At 42.2% G+C, this 20,577-nt stretch overlaps 1 protein-coding gene across 1 annotated transcript in view; it reads left to right on the top strand.

Annotated features, from left to right (window-relative positions):
* LOC147339415 (protein kinase C-binding protein NELL1-like) overlaps positions 1-20,577 on the top strand; it is a 307,103-nt gene that overhangs the window by 190,326 nt on the left and 96,200 nt on the right. The window contains exon 13 of the mRNA XM_086294400.1: positions 17,380-17,505. Within this exon, the coding sequence (XP_086150526.1) occupies positions 17,380-17,505 (126 nt within the window). The remainder of the gene's footprint in view (positions 1-17,379; positions 17,506-20,577) is intronic.

The raw sequence follows: 20,577 nt of genomic DNA, 5'->3' as shown, positions 1-20,577 counted from the left end.
ATAAGGTGAACAGCAGTTGCAAGCAGTGTTTTATAGAAGGGCAAGCAGAGCCGATGACCATTCTTTTATTTATGCTGCAGAATCAGAATCAGAATACTTTATTGATCCCTAGGGGAAATTATTTAATGCTCACCTCGTCATCTACATTATCACCTTTCTGCACTTGCTTCCTCCAGTCTGCACCTCTTCAACCTGCCTGTTTAAATTATCTGGACACGGCAGGAATAGATGTCTCCTCTCCATCATCAAGACTTTTCGTGTTAACATGCTAAAGGAGTTCTTAAAGTCATCTTCACACTACACTATAATTCCTCTATAGCATACATGCTTGCCAGGGTTATCAACTAAGACAAATCCATCAATAAACAATACATATTACAGAGCAATTTGCTCATATGGTCAGATTATCCAACGCCAGAGGGGAGATGGACATGTCCATGAAAATGAAATTATAGGTTGCAACCACAACATGGGAAGGCAACAGTTTGAAATGTAGGAAAGAGAGAGTGCTTTCCTTTTAGTATGTTTTAACTAATGCATTTTTATATTATACTGCAAGCACTACCGTCCTTGCTTGCCATCTTGAAACTTCACTGGTGAATAGGGAGTAAATCAAAGGCTGTAGCAGCAAAAGGTGATCTTGTTTGACTGAAATCAATTTAAAAAATTCACATTATTCCTTTGATCAACCAAGTCTACTACAATGCACTTTGCAGTTTACCTGGTACAATAGTTGTTACATTTTTGTACTGACTGAATTTGTAAATATTTACCTTATCTTATTGTAGCTGGGACGCATTCTGTGTGTACTTATGAAAAAACATGCTGTCCTTATAAGAAAAAATGCTGTCCATGTCTCCACCAAGTATTAGGCATAGTTAGTGTAAAACCAGTTTGATCTAACTATGGTAATTTCGATTTGGCCTCCTTGTGCCTATCTAGCAATGTTCTGTAAGTTTTAAAAAGTAGGATAAAGTGTATCATTTTGCAATATTCCCAAATTGGCTGCAGGTAATGTATAGTATAGTAATATTATAGCCAATGCTGCTGTAAAGCATCCCACAATGGTAGGTGTGTTATATGTCATTGCTTTACTTTGTCCCTTGTTTAAAGCATGAAACCATAGCAATCAAAGTTGTTGTGTGGTATATATGCTCTGTGTGCATATACTGGTTATACATATCTCTGGTTAAACCTAAGCATGATTTTTTCCACTTAGTAGTTGTTAGTAGTCACTTTACTTGCTAAATCAGTATGCTGTACTCATGCATATGTGCTAATGAGATGGTTATCTAACCAGGAACATTGATCTCATTTAGATGATCTTTGCACATTAAATAGACATCACTTGACAGTAGTGCTTGCTTTGTCTTAGGAGCAACATTTTCAGATTGTTTACACACGTGGTAGCTCAGAAAACCATTGCATTGCTTTTTTTAACCGATTGTTTTAGGAAGCGCTGATGAAAAACCTATAAATTATTGCTTTAGGTTGCAAGACATAGTTTTGACTTGTATGCTGGTTTTTATTATGGCACATTTATTACATATAAAAATATTGGGCGTTAGAGGAAACACAAGTACCTATGGCCAATTTAAAAACACCAGACAACTTTACATGCATTGCATTGGTCTACAGGACCAAATAAATAAATACAAATAAATAAATGTAACGCCATGAACATATACTACACGCAGCTTTTGTCACAATTTTCTGTGTTTACCTCTTACCTTCTAATACCATCTCCATACACAGCAGCATCTGCACCACTCCCCACTAATGATCGTATCACTAGGACTACATTTTGTGTGTGTCCGTTTAGATATGTGCCTGCTCAACAAAATGATGTTTCCATACAACTAAAGTGCATTCTTATTCTCAAGAGCATTATATTTTGAGGGAAACATATTTCCTGCACAACAAAACAGCTTTCAATACACACCGATAAACTGGATTGTATTTTTTTTTCTTTTTGTGAGGATCTATTTCCCTCAACACAAAAGACCTAACAATTCAAAAGACTGACAAATTCCCTCTCAGTAGGTTGACTTGGGAAGTCATGGCACAAAATTGCAACAAGTGATGCCAACAAGAAATCATTATTTTTGTTTTTCCACTTTCATGCTGTTTTTGATACTTTCACATTTCATTTCAACTCAGTGTTTGGTTAGGTTTAGATAACCAAGCAACTTGGTTAGTTTTTGGAAAAGATCATCATTTTGGCTGAAATACATGATTTCCTAATCTTAACCTCATGAGAAGTTTGTCCTTCCTTTTCTGTTTTACCAAACTGACGAATCCTAACCAGCTACTGATTTGGTGCATCGGCAGCATCAGAGGTCAGCCACAATCAAATGGGTTTACCTGCATAACAAAAGAATACTTTCATGTAAAAATTGTTTTATACGAGTTGGTGATGATGATATGAAGTTTACAGAGATTTGGGTTGGAATCATCAAATGTAGAATTTTGTTTCTTTATCATATGAAAAATTATCATTTAAATGCTGCGTTTTTCAAGCTTTTTCAGTTTATATGTCCTAAAAAGATAACAAAAAGTTAATATTATAGATATTTCTACTTCTACTACTTTCTACAGACCGGAGTGTGCAAGCAAGCGTTTTTTACCTGCCTTGCAGCTATTTTTTCAAATCCACAAATATCTGTTTATTTTTTAAATGTTGTTATAGGCTTTTTGTTTTTTGGGGGGGGGGTTTTTGTTTTTTTTCTTACATAAAATATAAGACCTATGATTATGAGAAAATATTTGTAGTTATATGAATGCATTATTTAGAGCATATATGTATAATGCTCACTTGGCTATGATTGCATTTTTTGTCGGTATGTTATGTGTGTAGTTGATGACTTGATAACGTGAAGAGAAAGTATTAGGGAACAGCTTTATTAGGTTTATTAGGTCAGTATAAATTCCTACTTTTTGACTATAGCTTCCTTTCTGCAGATCTTAGGCAGTCCTCTTTATAATTTTTTCAGCATCTCTTCTTTGCTCTTATTGTATTGTTCTGGAATTTCACTGATACGTTTAAGTCTAATCAATTGGCTTACAGGTAAACATTTCTTGAGGTGGTTAGAATGAAAACTTCCAGCACAAAGAAATGTATTCCGATCAGCAGGTTTGGAGTACAGAGGACAGATGAGTCATATATAGCAGCTGGATAGCGTAGTGGTTAGACTACACGCCTTTGGAACAGAGGATCGCAAGTTCGATTCCTGCCTGGGGAGTCTGTATCCAGTAAGGGTCCTAAGGCTAGACCCCCTATGCTAAGCAAGCCTACCGCAGAGCGAGACAGATAAATATGAAGGCATGCCGGCTCGGACGTCGGACGTCAACAAGGTCCGCGTCAGGTGTTGAGGAACCAGGGCACCCTGACGAAAAGTGGGCTACTGGAACAAGAAGGCATCGGTGGGCAAGAGACGAAAACAGGGCGTTGTTGGAATGCTACTACGCAAGTAACCCCGGTGGAAGGGGCTACATGAATAGGATGAGGGACCTATGGATTCTTCGATACCCAACATCCACAATGACGGCGAAACAACTAGTAGCTCAGTGTTCCAACATTCAAAAGAAGGGACTGCTCTCACAGCTAGAGATTGACGAGGTACAACACAAATGCTACGGCAAGGAGTCAAGACGCCAGGTCAGGGGGGAGATATCATCACCCCCACCCGAGATTGGGTACATAGCCCCAAGTGCGATAGGAGAAGGATCGTTGAGTGCGAGAGGAACTGACCTGAAAAATAAGATCATGGCCAAGCTTGAAACCTGGATCCCCCGTAGCCGGTTACCAAGATTACGTGAAGTACCCTCAGATGTTAATGCAGCACTACAACCACGATTACCGACACTAACAAGCTGATCTACAATACGGCAACAGTGATCAGTGAGATGCTTGGCTACAAGTTGAACAGCCACAAGGGAGTTCAACTGGAGTTCAACCATGGAGAAGGAGGCTAGAGGGCAAGATCAAAGTAGCACGGAGGGAGGTTAGCCAACTAACGGAGTTGCAGAAAGGTGCGACAAATAAGGTGCCTAAGAAATACAGCAAGCTGTCCATACCTGAGGCCTTGGAAACTGCCAAGCAAAGACTCACAGCCTTGGCCAGCCGCTTGAGGAGGTACACCAGAGAGATAGAAGGCAGGAGAATAAACCAGCTGTTCTCCACAGAACCAGTCGGATGGTAACAAAGAGAGGGAAGGTAGTCAGAACTGAGGGGATTGAACTACCAGAAGGCAACATTGCAGACATAGAGGACAGTTACAAGTACTTGGGGTCAGGCAAGTCCTGAGGAGTCAGCTGAATGGTAAGAACAAGATCCGGGCCATCAACACGTACGCCCTGCCCGTGATCAGGTACCCTGCTGGGGTAATAGGCTGGCCAAAGGAGGAGATAGAAGCCACTGACATAAAGACAAGAAAGCTCCTTACCATGCATGGAGGGTTTCACCCCAAGTCCAGCACCCTGAGGCTGTACGCTAAGCGGAAGGAAGGGGGCCGGGGACTGGTGAGTGTCAGCACCACAGTCCAGGATGAGACAACGAACATCCAAGAATACATTGGGAAGATGGCCCCAACTGACCGAGTGCTCAGTGAATACCTCAGGCAGCAGAAACCCAAGAAAGAGGAGGGAGACGAGGAACCATCATGGAAGGACAGGCCCCTGCACGGTATGTACCACCGGCAGATAGAGGAGGTGGCTGATATCCAGAAATCCTACCAGTGGCTGGACAAAGCTGGACTGAAAGACAGCACAGAGGCACTAATCATGGCAGCACAAGAACAAGCTCTGAGCACAAGATCCATAGAGGCTGGGGTCTATCACACCAGGCAAGACCCCAGGTGCAGGCTGTGTAAAGATGCCCCAGAGACAATCCAGCACATAACAGCAGGGTGCAAGATGCTAGCAGGCAAGGCATACATGGAACGCCATAACCAAGTGGCCGGCATAGTGTACAGGAACATCTGTGCCGAGTATAATCTGGAAGTCCCGAGGTCAAAATGGGAGATGCCCCCAAGGGTGGTGGAGAATGACCGAGCTAAGATCCTGTGGGACTTCCAGATACAGACGGACAAAATGGTGGTGGCTAACCAACCGGACATAGTGGTGGCAGACAAACAGAAGAAGACGGCCGTAGTGATCGATGTAGCGGTTCCGAATGACAGCAATATCAGGAATATCATTGTTAAGTTTGCAGATGACACCACAGTGCTCGGACTTATATCCAACAATGATGAGACAAACTATAGGACAGAGGTGCAACAACTAGAGTCATGGTGCCACGACAATAACTTGGTCTTAAACACCAAAAAGACCAAGGAGATCATTGTAGATTTCCGGAAGAGGGGTCATAACAACCATCTGCCTCTCTTCATTGGCAGTGAGGCGGTGGAGAGGGTGAGCAGTTTTAAATTCTTGGGGGTAACTGTGACCGAGGACCTGTCCTGGGGCAACCATATCACCTCAGTTGCACGGAAGGCCCAACAGCGCCTCTACTACCTGAGGAGACTGCGGAGCGCACACATTCCCAGATCTCTGATGTTGAACTTCTACAACTGTGCCATCAGCAGCGTTCTGACGTATGGATTTCTAGTGTGGTTCCCCAGCTGCACCAAGGCCGATCAGCAAGCACTCCAGCGGGTGGTGAAAGAAGCTGGCAGAATTATTGGAACAAGTCTGCCAGAGATCAGTAATATCTTCCCCACTCGCTGTCTGAGGAGGGTGCACAGTATCCTGCGGGACCAACATCACCCTGCGCGCCACCTTTTCCATCTGCTGCCCTCAGGGAGAAGGTACAGGTCTATACAGGCCAGAACATCCAGACTGGCCAACAGCCTGTATCCACAGGCTGTGAGGCTCCTGAACTCTCTGCCCCCCTCTCACGGACAATAACCATATCCAACTTCTTAATAGCAATGAACTGGTCTGCATTGGTGCATCATATCTTTATTCTCTTCCCCCTCCTGCCCCCCCCCCCTCTTTCTTAAATAGATAACTATCATATCTGATATCATATCTCACAGTACAATAATATTGAATGGGTTGCATTGTTGTATTTTGTCATGTTTCTCAGGTCTTTGTCTGAATTTCTACGAACATTATTGCTAAGGATTGTCTTATTGCATTGGAGTCACACTGGGTTAAATATGTACACTTGGGTTTTAAGGGGTATTTATTATTTTCTTCTTTTTTTTGGGTTGTATGGAAGCCCCAAACGCAATTTCATTGTTCTTGACAATGACAATAAATAAATAAATACTAAATACTAAGGAACACGAGAAGCTGGAGAAATACCAAGGGCTCAGAGAAGAGCTCGAGAGGATGTGGAAGGTGAAGGTAACGGTGGTCCCCGTGGTAATCGGAGCACTAGGTGCGGTGACTCCCAAGCTAGGCGAGTGGCTCCAGCAGATCCCGGGAATAACATCGGAGATCTCTGTCCAGAAGAGCGCAGTCCTGGGAACAGCTAAGATACTGCGCAGGACCCTCAAGCTCCCAGGCCTCTGGTAGAGGACCCGAGCTTGAAGGATAAACCGCCCGCAGGGGCGTGCTGGGTGTTTTATATACATATATATATATATATATATATATATATATATATATATATATATATATATATATATATATATTAGGGGTGCAATGATACACAAAATTCATGGTTCAGTTCGGTTCGATACTTTGGTGTCACGGTTCGATATTTTTTCGATACAAAAAAAATTTTCATGCCTTTTTAATTTGTCATTTATTAAAATTCTAAATATATATTTTAACTCAAAAGTACAGTTTTTAAATTTAATCCTAACCCTTTTTGCGTGTTTTTTATTTTGACAGCGAATGCGCACCTGCAGACCACTTATGTGCAGCCCTGGTTATTTAGCTCGTCATATTGCAGCCACAGAAATTCTTTTGTCCATGAAACCATAAAGCTGCACTTTCTTTTTGCCCTATAGTCTGATTTGTCATAACTTCTCCGTTTTGTGGTAAGCTTTTCTTTGGCTGTCACTTCTTCACCCTGACCTGTCTTATTTGGCTCAGCAGAACTAAAATATATATCCTGCTGCTTTTACACACTCACTCACATAAGCTCAGCGATTCTCTGCGCGATCAACCTCTCACATGTTTAAGCTTGCTGCAGGAGATTTCACTTGTCATGTTTGCATAGTAAGCTAACGATTAATAAGACGATGTCAGAGGAATTGGTGCACAAATTATCATCACTCACAGATCAGTGCTGTTGCTCTCTATACACAGTTCGCACGCTTGCAAAGTGAAAGCAAAAAAACAAGCGCAAATTCAAATGCGATTTCAATATGTCACATATTGACAGTGGCTCACCGATGCCAATGACATAATTACCCAGCTACATTTCTGAAAGAATGCAAAAGCATTGACATATATGTTTCCTTCCTACAATAGGCCGACGGGCAGGGCAGAGATAGATTTTGGTAGCCCGACTGAAAAAAATCTCTAGCACCAGGACGTCGGGCTAGCGATATTGCAAGCCCTGTATCTGATTGAGGAATCACTCATCTTTGGAAAAGAGAGTTTATTACAGAGAAATGTCTCTTTCCAAAATAAAAGCTATACTATCCGCTTCTTCTGGGCTATATTCTCAGCAGCATAAGGAGAATCATGTGCTAACAGCTGTCTAAATGACTCGGCTAAAGTTAGTAGCATGCTTGCTGTTTTTGTCTTTGCACTAGGATGTAAATGTGCAGTCATATTCGTTGTGTTCCCACTAGTGCTTTCAGGTTAATCTTGTTGAAATGACCTTAACGCCACAACACGGCAAATCTCCGTTAACGAGCTACCGCCGATCGCCCCGTGCATGGGGCTAGACAGCCAACACGTTAACGAGCTAACTGCGCTAACACACTAGTTCCCACCCATGTAATTGAGCATTGCATGGCACATCCAACATACTGTTTTACTTTAGTCCATGACTCGCTTAGCTTCAGGGTCATACGTCACATAAAAACCAAAATAATTCCAAACGCCAGATCTGAATGAGGGTGGGGGAGGTCCATGTTGCAAGGAGAGCTTAACTTCTGTCTTGCTAGCTTGCCCTGCGCTCTTCCTTCTGACTATGCTGTCTGTGTTGAGCACTCAGTGGATCTGCGCTCGACAGTGCAGCCTAGGCGGAGCAGTCGAACGCAGATTCACTGAGCGCTCAACACAGACAGCATCGTCAGAAGGAAAGTTGATAAAATAAATTACAAATGTTGTACTGTTCGATACATATGCGTACCGAACCGAAAGCACTGTATCGAACGGTTCAATATCGATACGAATATCGTTGCACCCCTAATATATATATATATATATATATATATAAAGTAGCCAGGTTATAAAGAAAGAGGTAGATGGTAATTTTGTAGGTTTAGTGTCAAGAAAATGTCCCACAGACTCAAGGCCTTGCTCCTGGGTAATATTAGTAAACAAAGATCCAATATCTAACATGCTCAATATGATATCTGCATCAGTTGGTGGGAGGTGTTTGAGAAAAAGCCAAAAGTGAGTTTTATGTTTTATGTGACTGACTTCCTCCTCGGAACTGAGATAGAGTCCATGGACAGTTCAGTGGATCTTTTCTTTTTTCCCCAGCATGTGCGATTGAATTTGGATCTCTTCTGGATGGGGGTTCCAAGAGAGGAAACTCTATTTTGTCCAAAAAAATAGGATGTTTAGAGTGGTTGGGGAACTTATATTGTGACTTTTTCTTGATCGTAGCAGTTGAAGGAAGTCTTTGACCTGGATGTGCAGTTTTGTGCAGATTATAAAGACTGTAAACTGTATGTTTTACTTAATTAAATGCTAGATTAAAAAATACATGTTTTTTTATATTCAGTAAACTAATAGTTAATAGTAAAGAATATTTTCCTGTTACAGATGCAATTACTGGGTGAACATTGTTTGATTGCTGGATGGACCCAATCTGTCATCATAAAACATCAAAAGGCTACCACAGTGGATTGTTTGTCCCCTGTGATATATACAGCACAACTCTGCTTCAACAAAGTCAATTCTGTGTTCCTTTTTTGATTTGACTTGTAATAAAAAAGACTTCAACTGTGCGGTAATCTGTTAAACTGCGAGGGAAGGCACACACTGCGCTGCCTCCTACTGATGGAGATATGGATTTATATCAGTTAGCGGGCACCCAGGTGTACCTTTCTGAGCTTTGCAGTAAGTGTACCTGTGAGAACATCCTGCACACGCACACACAGCACCTGTCATCCAGGTAAACTGTTCTGCTCTGTCTGACAGAAGAGAAGGACTCTGTCACAGTTTCAGTTTTCACTGTGTCTGTCTAAAAGTTTGTCAGTGTGCAGCTCAATGAGTGGCAGCTTCTTGTTGGTGCTGCAGAATGACAGACAGATGAAAGCACCTTTCTCACACCATTTCCTTCTTTTGATAGAGAACCTTTCCATTCAGTTCTCCTTCTCACGAGCTTTTCCCTGCCAGACAATGCAAACAGCATGTTCCTGGACAAGCTCTAATCTGCTCAGCCAGAGCGCTTCCTGCTCTGTGCGTCTTCTAGAAGGACAAGGGCTTCTGTGATAAGGGCTGCTGTTCTCTAAAGGTGCTCTAATTAAATGCACCGGTAGTTTTGACACCCACAGGAGACGGGCAGCATCAGAAAGGTGCAGTCCTGTGCTGCATGTTGATTGTTGTTTTGTGTGTTTGGTTTGTTTGCGCCACAAAGAGATAATAGGTTTTAGTTATTGAATTCAGCCACCTGAGGTCTCTGCATGCCCCCTTTGAGGAAAATAATTTCAGTCCATGGTGAAAGATGACAATGCAGGTCTTTTCAAGTTTGTGCCACTGGTCTAAGTTCCTGCTGCAGAAGGGAAAAATGGAGCATATTGGGAGATATTCAGGCTCGCTTTCCTCCTTCACAAGTTGAAGTTGTGGAAAGCAATACTGCGCATAAGACTCAATTATCGTAGTGCATAATTGCTGGCTGAGATTATGTTTTTTTCTTCAGAGGAGGCCATTTTAGTGCCATTTATACTTACAGTGTGAAATATTGCTCACACAGGGATAAATGTCCATCACGGGAATGAAAGAGAAGGCTTTTTTCTTATCCTTATATTCTTGTGCTGAGTTTTCATATCCGAAATGCATTACATTATTCTCTGCTACCCGTCTGTCACTTGACACACAATAAAAAGTAAATGTCCCCAGGAAAAAGTAGAGAAAAAGAAAGTTACATTTCAGACAGCATCAACTAAAGCTGAACAACGACATGCCATCACTCAAGCTGAGCGTATCTAAATCTGTGAGCAATGTAATGGAGTCTGTGTTGGCACCATGTAGACATGACCCCAGCTTATTGTGCGATAGACTAACAAAGCAGCAAAAATGAAGGTTCTGAGTTCAACTAAACTTTTCTTGAGGTTCAGAAGCACATTATTCAAAGTGCTGCAATACAGGAGAGACGCGTTTCTCTGCATTTGCAAATTTGTGTCAATAACTGCTGATGCTCTGCAGTCTGCTGCACATACTGTATGTGGGTGCAACAACTTGTATTTGTAAGCTACACAACAGTTGAGTGGTAAAGTCTGATTCAGAATGATGTTTCTGCTTAAACGAGGGACAGAACTTAATCTGTAACATGAAACGGCTTTTATTTAAAGTACAAATGGGCATGCACACAGGAAGAGATTGGCAGCTGTTGAAGAAATGACTCCAAGGCCTGTCTCTCAGTTTGCTGTGGTGGTGTATTTATTAAGTATCCTGATGTTGGGTGGGTTTCCAGTCACAGAAGAGTGGGTGTAAGTAGATGAACCAACCCAGAGACATCTACAAGAATGCTATTTATGCAGGAGATTACAAGCAGGAGTAACTGAGATTGGTGGAATGGTTGATAATTATTCTATAATTATAAAGCACAAAAAGGTAAGACACTAAAGAGTCTGGTCACTGGCCATGTGTTACCAGGCTCCAGCAACAGCAACAAAGATTAGTGTTAAAGAAAGTGAATGGTCATGGGAACAGGGGTCACACTCCAGGAGATGGGGAACTTCCTGGTGGGCTGCAGGGACTATTCATATTAAAAACTTCATATTTATTGTAACACAATGAAGCCATGTCTGTCTTAACAGTATTTAACATGGCAAATTGCTTTACACGTGTCAAGTGCTCAACCTGTCTAAGGTAACACTAGCGTTTGTGTGGAATTATTGTCTGAGTTGAGGGCAATTTTTTTTCTTATGGCACAACAAGCAGATCTTGATCTGGACCTGCACCGAGGCAAAACGGATGATGATCCTCTCATCCAACTGTGAGTAACAAGCGAGCAAGCAAGTGAGCTGGCCTCCAAACTGTTGGCATAACTTGAGAGTTTTAATCTTAGTCCTGATTTACGCTATGCATGACTGAGAAAAGTCATCACCTTGCTGCTATATGAATATAGGCGGTACTGTTTGCACTCTTGTATTTGCTTAAGCTGGAAACTGTTGCTGTGATTTTGATGTATTTGATGTCATTTCATGCATTCAATTGATTGCAGCTACGTGCTGTGCAGTGACTGACACTTGCATACAAGCGTAATAATTTCTGTAGAGGTGCCTATTATTGGAAACCCTTATTTTCTCACTGTGAAAATAAACAAGAAAAATGCTTAGCTGTTTACACCAAGTGCATCATAGAAAAAATAAACAAAACATCCCATTTAACGTTTGAGCACATGTCTGTGTGCGGAAAGCAAAGCCCCGTGCAAGTCTCAATTATCATGGTGTGTAATTGCAGACTGAGATTCAGTTCGTTGTGGAAGAGAATAGATTGAGGATGAGAGAAAGGTCAAAGAACGGGGGAATGCAGATGTAGGTGTGTTATTGTGTAAGAAGGCAACCAGCTGAGACAGTGATGAGAGTTTATCTAGAAGGATGATGATTTCAAGGAAGGAAGGAAACAGTTCCTATTAACACACAATAATAACATGGACTGAACCACCACTCACAACCACTAGCACTTTATATAGCCTCTGTAGAAACTATCTACACCCTCACTTATCTTAACTGCACTACTGTATGGCTCTGTGTAAATAATCATTCTGTACATACGATAATTTTTAACCCTACAACCCTTTAACTACTACAACTTGCATAGTTCCCATTTCTGTATAGCTGTATATCTCAGATTTCTGTAAAGTTATTTATTTCATATTCTGTATAGTTTTTCATATTTATATCCTGTTCATATCCTGTACATAGCTTGTACTCACTACAGCCTGTACATACTTATAGTTATAGAATGACATACTTCATACCGTGTACATTGTAACATACCATAATAGACCCATTTCTGTAATATACTTACATATCTATATTATTGCTAATATATATTGTAATATATCTATATCACTAAAGCACTTCTGGATGGATGCAAACTACATTTCGTTGCCCTGTACCTGTGCATGTGCAATGACAATAACGTTGAATTCTATTCTATTCTATTCTATTCTATTCTATTCTATTCTATTCTAAGTTATTTAAAAAAGAGCTCTCAGCTCTTGCTCTTAAGTTGATCACATGAATTAGTGGTGACATGAATAATCTGAACTGTAACTTGGATCTGTGGATATATTCATGTCGATATTACACTGCTAACCATGTCTGGAGATGATTGTTGCTGATCTATAGAGCTAAACTGGCAAAACTGAGATAAAATGGCATGTGTCAAAACACAATAATATAATTTTATTATAATTTTCTAAGTTACATTTATACACTTTATTATTTACTTATTGCCCCAGGGCAGCTGTGGCTACAATGTAGCTTGCTATTGCCAGTGTGTGAATGTGTGTGTGAATGGGTGAATGACTGAATGTAGTGTAAAGCGCTTTGGGGTCCTATGGACTAGAAAAGCGCTATACAAATGCAGGCCATTTACCATTTACCACTGAGTTACTGATATGATTTTTCCTTTTGCTGTATTTGCTCTTAAATTCTGTTTCTGTGGTAAAATGTTTATTATTAATTTCTTCTTTTTGGACTCTTCAATATTTTTTGATTTTCTTTTAAGACAAAAAACCTCAAAAACAACAGTAAAAAATCTGGAATAAAGCTGTAAGAGCTGGAAAAAGGGTAACCTCTTATTCAAGAGGCTTTTTCAGTTTTGGAATACAAAAGGTTGAGAGACCCAGGTGTTTGACCTTAGCGGAGGTTGTCCCCTTTGGAGTTGGTCGATGACCTGATAGTGCGAGTCATTAAATGAGCCAAGGTGTGAAAAAACGCGTTGCTCATCACTATTACCCAGGCTTAAGGGTTGAAGCCACTGTGAGGCCTCCCCAGAGCTTATAATGTGGCCTATTCAACAGAAGATCAACAGAGCGAAAAGTGTGAATGTGAGGCTGAAATACCCAAGAAAGGTTCTCAAGATGTCTGATAGCTGGTCATGTAAGCCACCACTTCTGTGCAAAGATTGTCGTTCGCAGTGGACATAGATGGCCTCTTTTAGTCCTCTTTCAACCCTTTCAAGTCTTCTCAGGGCAAAATGTGAACATTGACATCCTTAAGAGTGCAGGTGTGCAGCTGAGTCTTGTCCTGTTGCATTGGCTCTATTTTGTGGAGTGTGTTTGGTTTCTCCTCTGTAGAGATCCATGCACTCCTCACTACACTAGCCACCTCACCACTACTTTTTTTTAAATCTATTTGGTTGGGTATAAAGTACACTGGGATAAAAGCGTTGGAGAAAATTCTCTAGATTTTCTCTGGCAAATCTTCAACACAAAACATGACAACATTGTTCCATTTGTCATTCTGTTTCACGCTAGCTAGTGCCATCTGAAATAGAGCATAAGCACAAAACAACTGCTCACAATAGGAACGGTTAACCCTCCATTCGCATCAAAAGACAGGAAAGTAGGAAATACAAATGAAATGATACATAGACTTCTTTTTCACACGACTGGAATAGCACAAAGTTCATATGTGAGCTGAGCTACATGACATAAAGGACACAGTGTAAACAACGTACAGATTCAAATACAAAACATATACATATAGTGGTGTCTGCCTTTGAAAACATACTTTTTGAATGAGAACTGAGAGCACCCTTTCTTCTTCTGCAGGAAGAGTAAGAGAGTAAGTAGCAGCCAGGCGCTGATAATCAAATGCACTTGGTTAGCTGATCATCAGCGTTGCCACCTTTTAAAGAAAGAGATATTTTGGCAGTTTGGAGGCTTCAGGTGTGTGTTTACATAATGCCACAATCAGAAGTGCACATTCACCCCAAGGTCAGACTGTGCAATGTTCACATAAACTGCAAAAAAAAAAAAAACACAAACTACATCTCAGACTCTACAGACCTCAGTTAGCATGTTAAATGTTAAAGCTCTCTATACACCTTATATCATGGTGGCAGAGGGGTGATGATTTGGGACCTAGACACTTTGCAGTCGTTGAGTTGACTTAATGAGCTCCTTTAGATCCTAGAGTTGAATGTGAGGTGATTTTTTTCCGACGGCTAATGCTTGGTTGAAACTCGGTCACATGACAGCATAATGATCACAAACATGGAAGCAACTCTGCAAAAGAAGGGCTGAAAAAGACAAGGATGTGCTGCAATGGCCCAAAGTCCAGGCTCAACCCAACTGAAATGATACAACTGAACCTTCGAGTGAGCTGTGCATAAATCAATGCCCCCAAACTTCAATGAATGGAAGCAACGTTGTGAAAAAGAGTGGGCCAAAATTGCATCACAATGATGTGAGAGACTGATAGTCATACTGAAAACGATTACTTCCTTCTATTGCTCCAAGTTAATGAATCATGGGGTATGCTTCAATTTTCACAGGGGTTTATAGACTTCTTTGAAAACATTATTTTTCACACGACTGTAATAGGGCAAGGTTCAAATGTGAGATGAACCACATGACACTGTCTAATACAGTGTATTTTACCCAAATACCCCATTTATAAGTTGAACTTAGGTTGTGAATTGTTTGATATAAAGAGTTTTTCCATAAAAGCTGTATTACTGCTTAGCTAAACAGTGATCTGGATTAAAAGAACAATACCTGAGAAGGCCTTTCATCCTTTACAACCCATTTAACTGAACTCTATCCCTCTTTAAAAATGTAAGGCCTAGTGCTGAGTGATAGTCAGTGTGCAAACCTGAAAATTTAATTGAGTAACAATTCAAAGTTTGCTGGATGTAAAACACTGAAAAAACATTCACTGGTGAAGGCACACACAAGGGCACTTTCTCCACCAAGCACCAAGCAAGTCTCACATTTGCTGACAGTCACTTTTGAAGTCAAAGGGACTTATCTCAAAATTTATTTCCATCTCTGTTTCATTCAGAGGCTGTAGCAGCAGCTTCATCTCATGGACTTCAAACAGAGAAAATAAAAGTGACTGATCAGCTGCAGTGGCTGAGTCCTATAAGCTTGCATTTACAGACACCTTCAGTAATGCATTCACACAATCTGTGAGTATCTGGGTAAAGGAAATAAAGGAGTTTCCATCAAGAAGAAACAATATTGTTGTAACATAGAAAGCTGTTTCCATTGACCCCTACAGTAAGAGGTGATGAATCTAGTAGTGCGCACACATATACAGACGACAGCAAAAGAACAAGGTTCTTCTCTCTTTCTGTCTCACAGCATCCAAGCACACAGCACCCTCATTTTTACCCATCTCTCTCCCAGACACACATAAGTACACAAAAAAGAAATGAGCTAACGTAAACAAGCACGCGCACACTCATGGATGCGCACAGTCCTATCCTGCCTTATTTTTAGCTGTTCCCCTACCCAGCCCTGACCTACATCACAGCATGAATAAAGCAGCAGAGAGATGAAGAAAGTGAGCTCATATTGGGAAGGGAAAGGGTGGAGGTGGGGTGTGGTGTCTGGGGCAGAGAGATGGGGGTGTGGGGAGGGAGAAGAGAGGCAAAGAGAAACACACACACACATACACTCTGGCAAAAAACGAACAGAAAAACGAACCGCTTCTCCTCCATCCCCCCGCTGTGAAATGACAGTTTCAGTTCTGTCAGCAGACCTCACCTGCAACAATGCTCCCAGAGGAGGCAGCAGAGGGCGAATACACACACAGACTTTTCCAAACACAGGGGATGCAGGGCCTTAAAACAACAGAAAAGTCTTGCCTCAGGCTTGACACCAGAGGGTCGTCTTGCTTTAAGCGAAAGCGAAACAAAAGCAGCGAGTGCTCGACTTTGAGTTATTGAGTCTCCGTGTCGGCTGTCATCAACCTTTGAACAACAGTTTGGCACCTTTTGCCAATAAAGGTTAATCAAATGAGTAAGCTTTTTAGGCGGAGCAGTGCTTCAGGACAAGATGAAAATTAGATTTGGGTGCTGTCGCTCAATTAAGTTCCATGTTTTTGATGCAGGAGATCAATGCTTTTTTTAACACCGAAGGCCGGCGAGCCTTTATATGCCTGAATACATGATCGGCCTCTCTTTGTGGAATTTAACACTCCTACTGTGCACTCTCCAAGGATGAAAAACTCACCGAGAAAAAAACCTTATGGGTGTTGCATGTAAGGCAATTACATACTTCATACGCATTCATTCTATTGTAAGGGGAAAGAGTGAGCTGAACACCTCGAGGCTGGAATGTATTTATCCAAGGAGAGGATATGGAAATGCTGTCCTCACGCTCTCCTTCCCTTAAGTGGTGGAAAGGCCTGTTAGCCTCGGGAAACCGGTTCTCTTCTGCTCACATCCGCATAAATACTCGGCACTGTACAAACGCACGCGCGCAAATTTAGGGCTCCCTTCTGCATAACGCCTCCCTTGTGTGTTTCCAATCCCATTTCATCAGCAGTCATCCAGCTCTGCTAATGCTTCCCCGAGCTCCATGTTTTAGTGCTCATACGATGTCTTTCAAGCTACATTAGGAGGAGAGAGCCTGTGTGTGTGAAGAGAAGACGTAATATATCATGATATTAGCTCCACATAATAGATGTCAGCAAAGATGCTGTACTCCCTGCTCTCCTCTGTCCTCTTCAGTTGATATGTCCTTATCTCATCAGCCTTTTCCTTTCCTTTCTCCTCCTTGTTGAGATTGCTTCTGGTGTGCTCGATTCACAGTCAGTTGTCATGCTCTCTCTCTCTCCATTGAGAGAGAGCATGACAACATGACCGTTCCATTTAAACCATACAAGCAGTACTTAAATTTAAGCGTCTTTGTTTGTCTGAGGTTTTTCGGTGGGTGCAGTTTTGGTTGTGCAAAACTCTAATTAATAACTTGTGCATCAAGATGGGGCTCAGACACCTTTCCTTTGGGAGGTGATTAAAAGCAATTTACTTGTTAGTTCCAAAGGAGTAGGTGTGTCTTTAAAGAAGCCTAAAGAATTATTAACCCACTGCATATTCTCTCTTTGTCCTCAGATATTGATGAGTGCGCGACGCAGATGCACTACTGCCAGTCCAACACGGTGTGCGTCAACCTGCCCGGCAGCCATCGCTGTGACTGTCTACCAGGCTTCACCAGAGTGGACGAGTACTCTTGCACTGGTGCGTCTGCATGCATGGAAATATGTCACTGACTCACATTAAGGACTGTCATCAAAACTGACCAGTAGTGTACCGGTGTTTAATGACTTCATAATTTCTGAGTTATAAGGAAAGTTTTTTGTTTTAGAAATTAAAGCATCTTTGCAATTGACTTGTTGAGCACGGATCAAACAAGAGTTATCCAGGGTGTAATGTGCGATGGCAGTGGAGCTAGCTGACAGTTTTCCTCTGGCTTGTGAGATAAAAGAAAAAAAATCACCTGACCTGTAGCAAATAGCAAGTTGTAAGTGGTTATGACTACTTTCTTTCATTTATTGCAGTCTTGCCAATGGGATCTGTGGCAATGTTGTGTGGTCTGTTGGCTTTGTTAATTGAAAATTTGGATAGATTGCCCTAAAGGTTTGCACAGGGATTCTAAGTAACCAGAGGATGGAGCCAGGAAATTCCCCTAATCATGCAACTTTCTCTTAGCACCACAAGCAGGCAGCCATTTTGGTTTACAGTGTCAGCAACTTATGGATAACTGATCATCCTGATAGTATTCAGTGCAGTTCTTTACGACCAGATATATGCAAATATATATCTCTCAAGATACGCCTTACTTTCAGTCTTAACTAGATATTGTATTTAATGCAAATCCGTATGTATGCTAATACACTCACTGCTAATCATTTTCACCCACCCCAGTACCTACCCCTGGCTGTAATACTGGCTGACTTGTGGTATGCTAGGTTTACCTAATGAGTAGAGTCCCATACACTCCTGTGCTAAAATGCACCATTATAAAAAGCATGTTTACAGCCCAGTACAGACTATCCTCTGTGGATAGTTTCCCAGTTTATAACAACAACAGTGGGGATGTTTAGTTGTTTTGTTTTGTTTTTCTAATTCATCCATAAATTCCTCACCATCTAGTTGGATGTCACTTTGATTGGCAGATGTCCCGACACAGACAGCTGAGTGTTGCCTGCTAGGCCTCACCTCTGGTAATTGGACTCACTGAACTGCATCTATTCTGTGTCTGTGCTGCGTGTTCCTTTCTGGGAAGTTAAATTATATGACAAATAATATGACCTGCTGTTTAATTTGGCCAATCCCAAAAAGTGATGGAAATTCTGGCATTTAACTAGCATGTTACTCTGGACTAAGAATAATCCTTTAGTCCTTTAATTGTCCCACAAGGGGAAATTTGGTTGTAACAGCAGCCAAAAAGACACATATACAAACAAAGCGTACACAGGACACAGAACAGAAACATACACAATTTTTGTTACATATTTACATTAAGGACAATGGTTACTATATACAGAGTACTGTACAGTTATTAAATTAAATAAAAATAACTACAGATAAGAGGCAAACCAGGTTGTAGTGCGAATCGGTTAATTAACTTATTGCAGTTACAGCGCAGATGTAAACATCTATGTTTGTTGGGAGCAGTTCTGATTGTACAGTTTGACAGCTGCAGGGAAGAAGGACCTGCGGAAACGCTCCTTCGTGCATCTAGAATGCAGCAGTCTGTCACTGAAGGAGCTCTGCAGTTCAGCAACATCTACATGAATGGGGTGGGAGACTGTGTCCATCAGAGATGTTATTTTGGCCAGAGTCCTTCTGTCTCCCACCACCTGCAATGGGTCCAGGGCTCTATTTGGAAGCAGCACGTCTCGTCTCTCTATATACTGGACTGTAGCGGAGATGACAATAAAGTTTACTTTGACTTCAGCAGCAAGCAGGCGCGCCGAGGGCTCTCACGCTCACTTTTCGTGTATAGAATTTCAAAAATACATCGGTGCAAATTATAAGTCTGTATTATAATGTCTCGTGTTTTCGTGTTTGTTGGTTTGTTTTTATTTTGTTTTGCTTTGCTTTGCGAGTTGGTTATTAGATGCTGCTCCAGCCGATCAGAGAATCCCCCGCCGCCCCGCCCTCTCCTCTCTGCGCCGCAAGCAGCAGGCGCACCTCGCAAACGAAGGGCGCCCTTACTCCCAGCAAATGGGCAATAGAAAACCGATCGGAGCCTATACCATTCCTAATATGCGCTGGCTGACGTTGGGGCAGCATAAGTACGAGCATTTTTTTTTTGTTTTGCCGATGCCCGTGATGCCACCCCCCACCACGATGCCGCCCCGGGCAACCGCCCATGTCGCCCGTATCTAAAACTGCTACTGGCCACCACAGAGTCATGGAAGGTCTTTAAAAGTGCTCCCTGGACTCCAAATGACCTCAGCCGCCTCAGTAGGTAGAGTCTGCTCTGGCCCTTCCTGTACAGAGTATCAGTGTTGTGGCTCCAGTCTAGCTTATTATTCAGGTGAACACCCAGGTACCTATAAGAGTCCACTATCTCAATGTCCACTCCATGGATGTTTACCGGTGTCAGTGTGGTGGGTCTGCGTCTCCGGAGGTCCACCATCAACTTCGTTTTCCCGGCGTTGATCAGCAGGTGGTTCTGCTGACACCAGTCAACAAAGTCCAGAGTCCACTGTCTGTACTCTGAGTCGTCCTCACCTGTGATGAGGCCGACTATGGCAGAGTCGTCAGAGAACTTCTGTAGGTAGCAGCGTGGGGAGTTGATGGAGAAGTCTGCAGTGTCGAGGGTGAAGAGGAACGGTGCCAGCATAGTTCCCTGTGGGGCCCCCGTACTGCAGACCAGCGTATCAGAGACACAGCCCTGTGACCTCATATACTGTTTTCTGTGAGGTAGTCCAGTATCCACTGGGACATGGGGTGGTCCACTCCCGATAGCTCCAGCTTGTCTCTCAGAAGTTGTGGCTGGATGGTGTTGAAAGCACTAGAGAAAAGAACATGATCCTCACAGTGCTTCCAGGCTTCTCCAGATGAGTCAGAGCTCGGTGAAGGAGGTAGATGATGGCGTCCTCCACCCCAATGCCAGGCTGGTAAGCAAACTGCAGTGGATCCAATGAAGACCTCACCAGGGGGCGCAGATGGTTTAGAACCAACCTCTCGAGGGTCTTCATCAGATGCGATGTCAGGGCTACCGGCCTGTAGCTGCTGAGGTCCTTGGGATGGGAGGTCTTTGGTACCGGTACCACACAGGAGGTCTTCCACAGCTTC

Source organism: Aulonocara sp. 'chitande type north' Nkhata Bay, linkage group LG1 (genome assembly GCF_057382095.1).
Source record: "Aulonocara sp. 'chitande type north' Nkhata Bay isolate Kocher_YH1m ecotype deep benthic linkage group LG1, A_spYH_male_GT1.1, whole genome shotgun sequence".
Taxonomy (NCBI): domain Eukaryota; kingdom Metazoa; phylum Chordata; class Actinopteri; order Cichliformes; family Cichlidae; genus Aulonocara; species Aulonocara sp. 'chitande type north' Nkhata Bay.
This window is presented reverse-complemented; position numbering and strand designations above follow the sequence as displayed.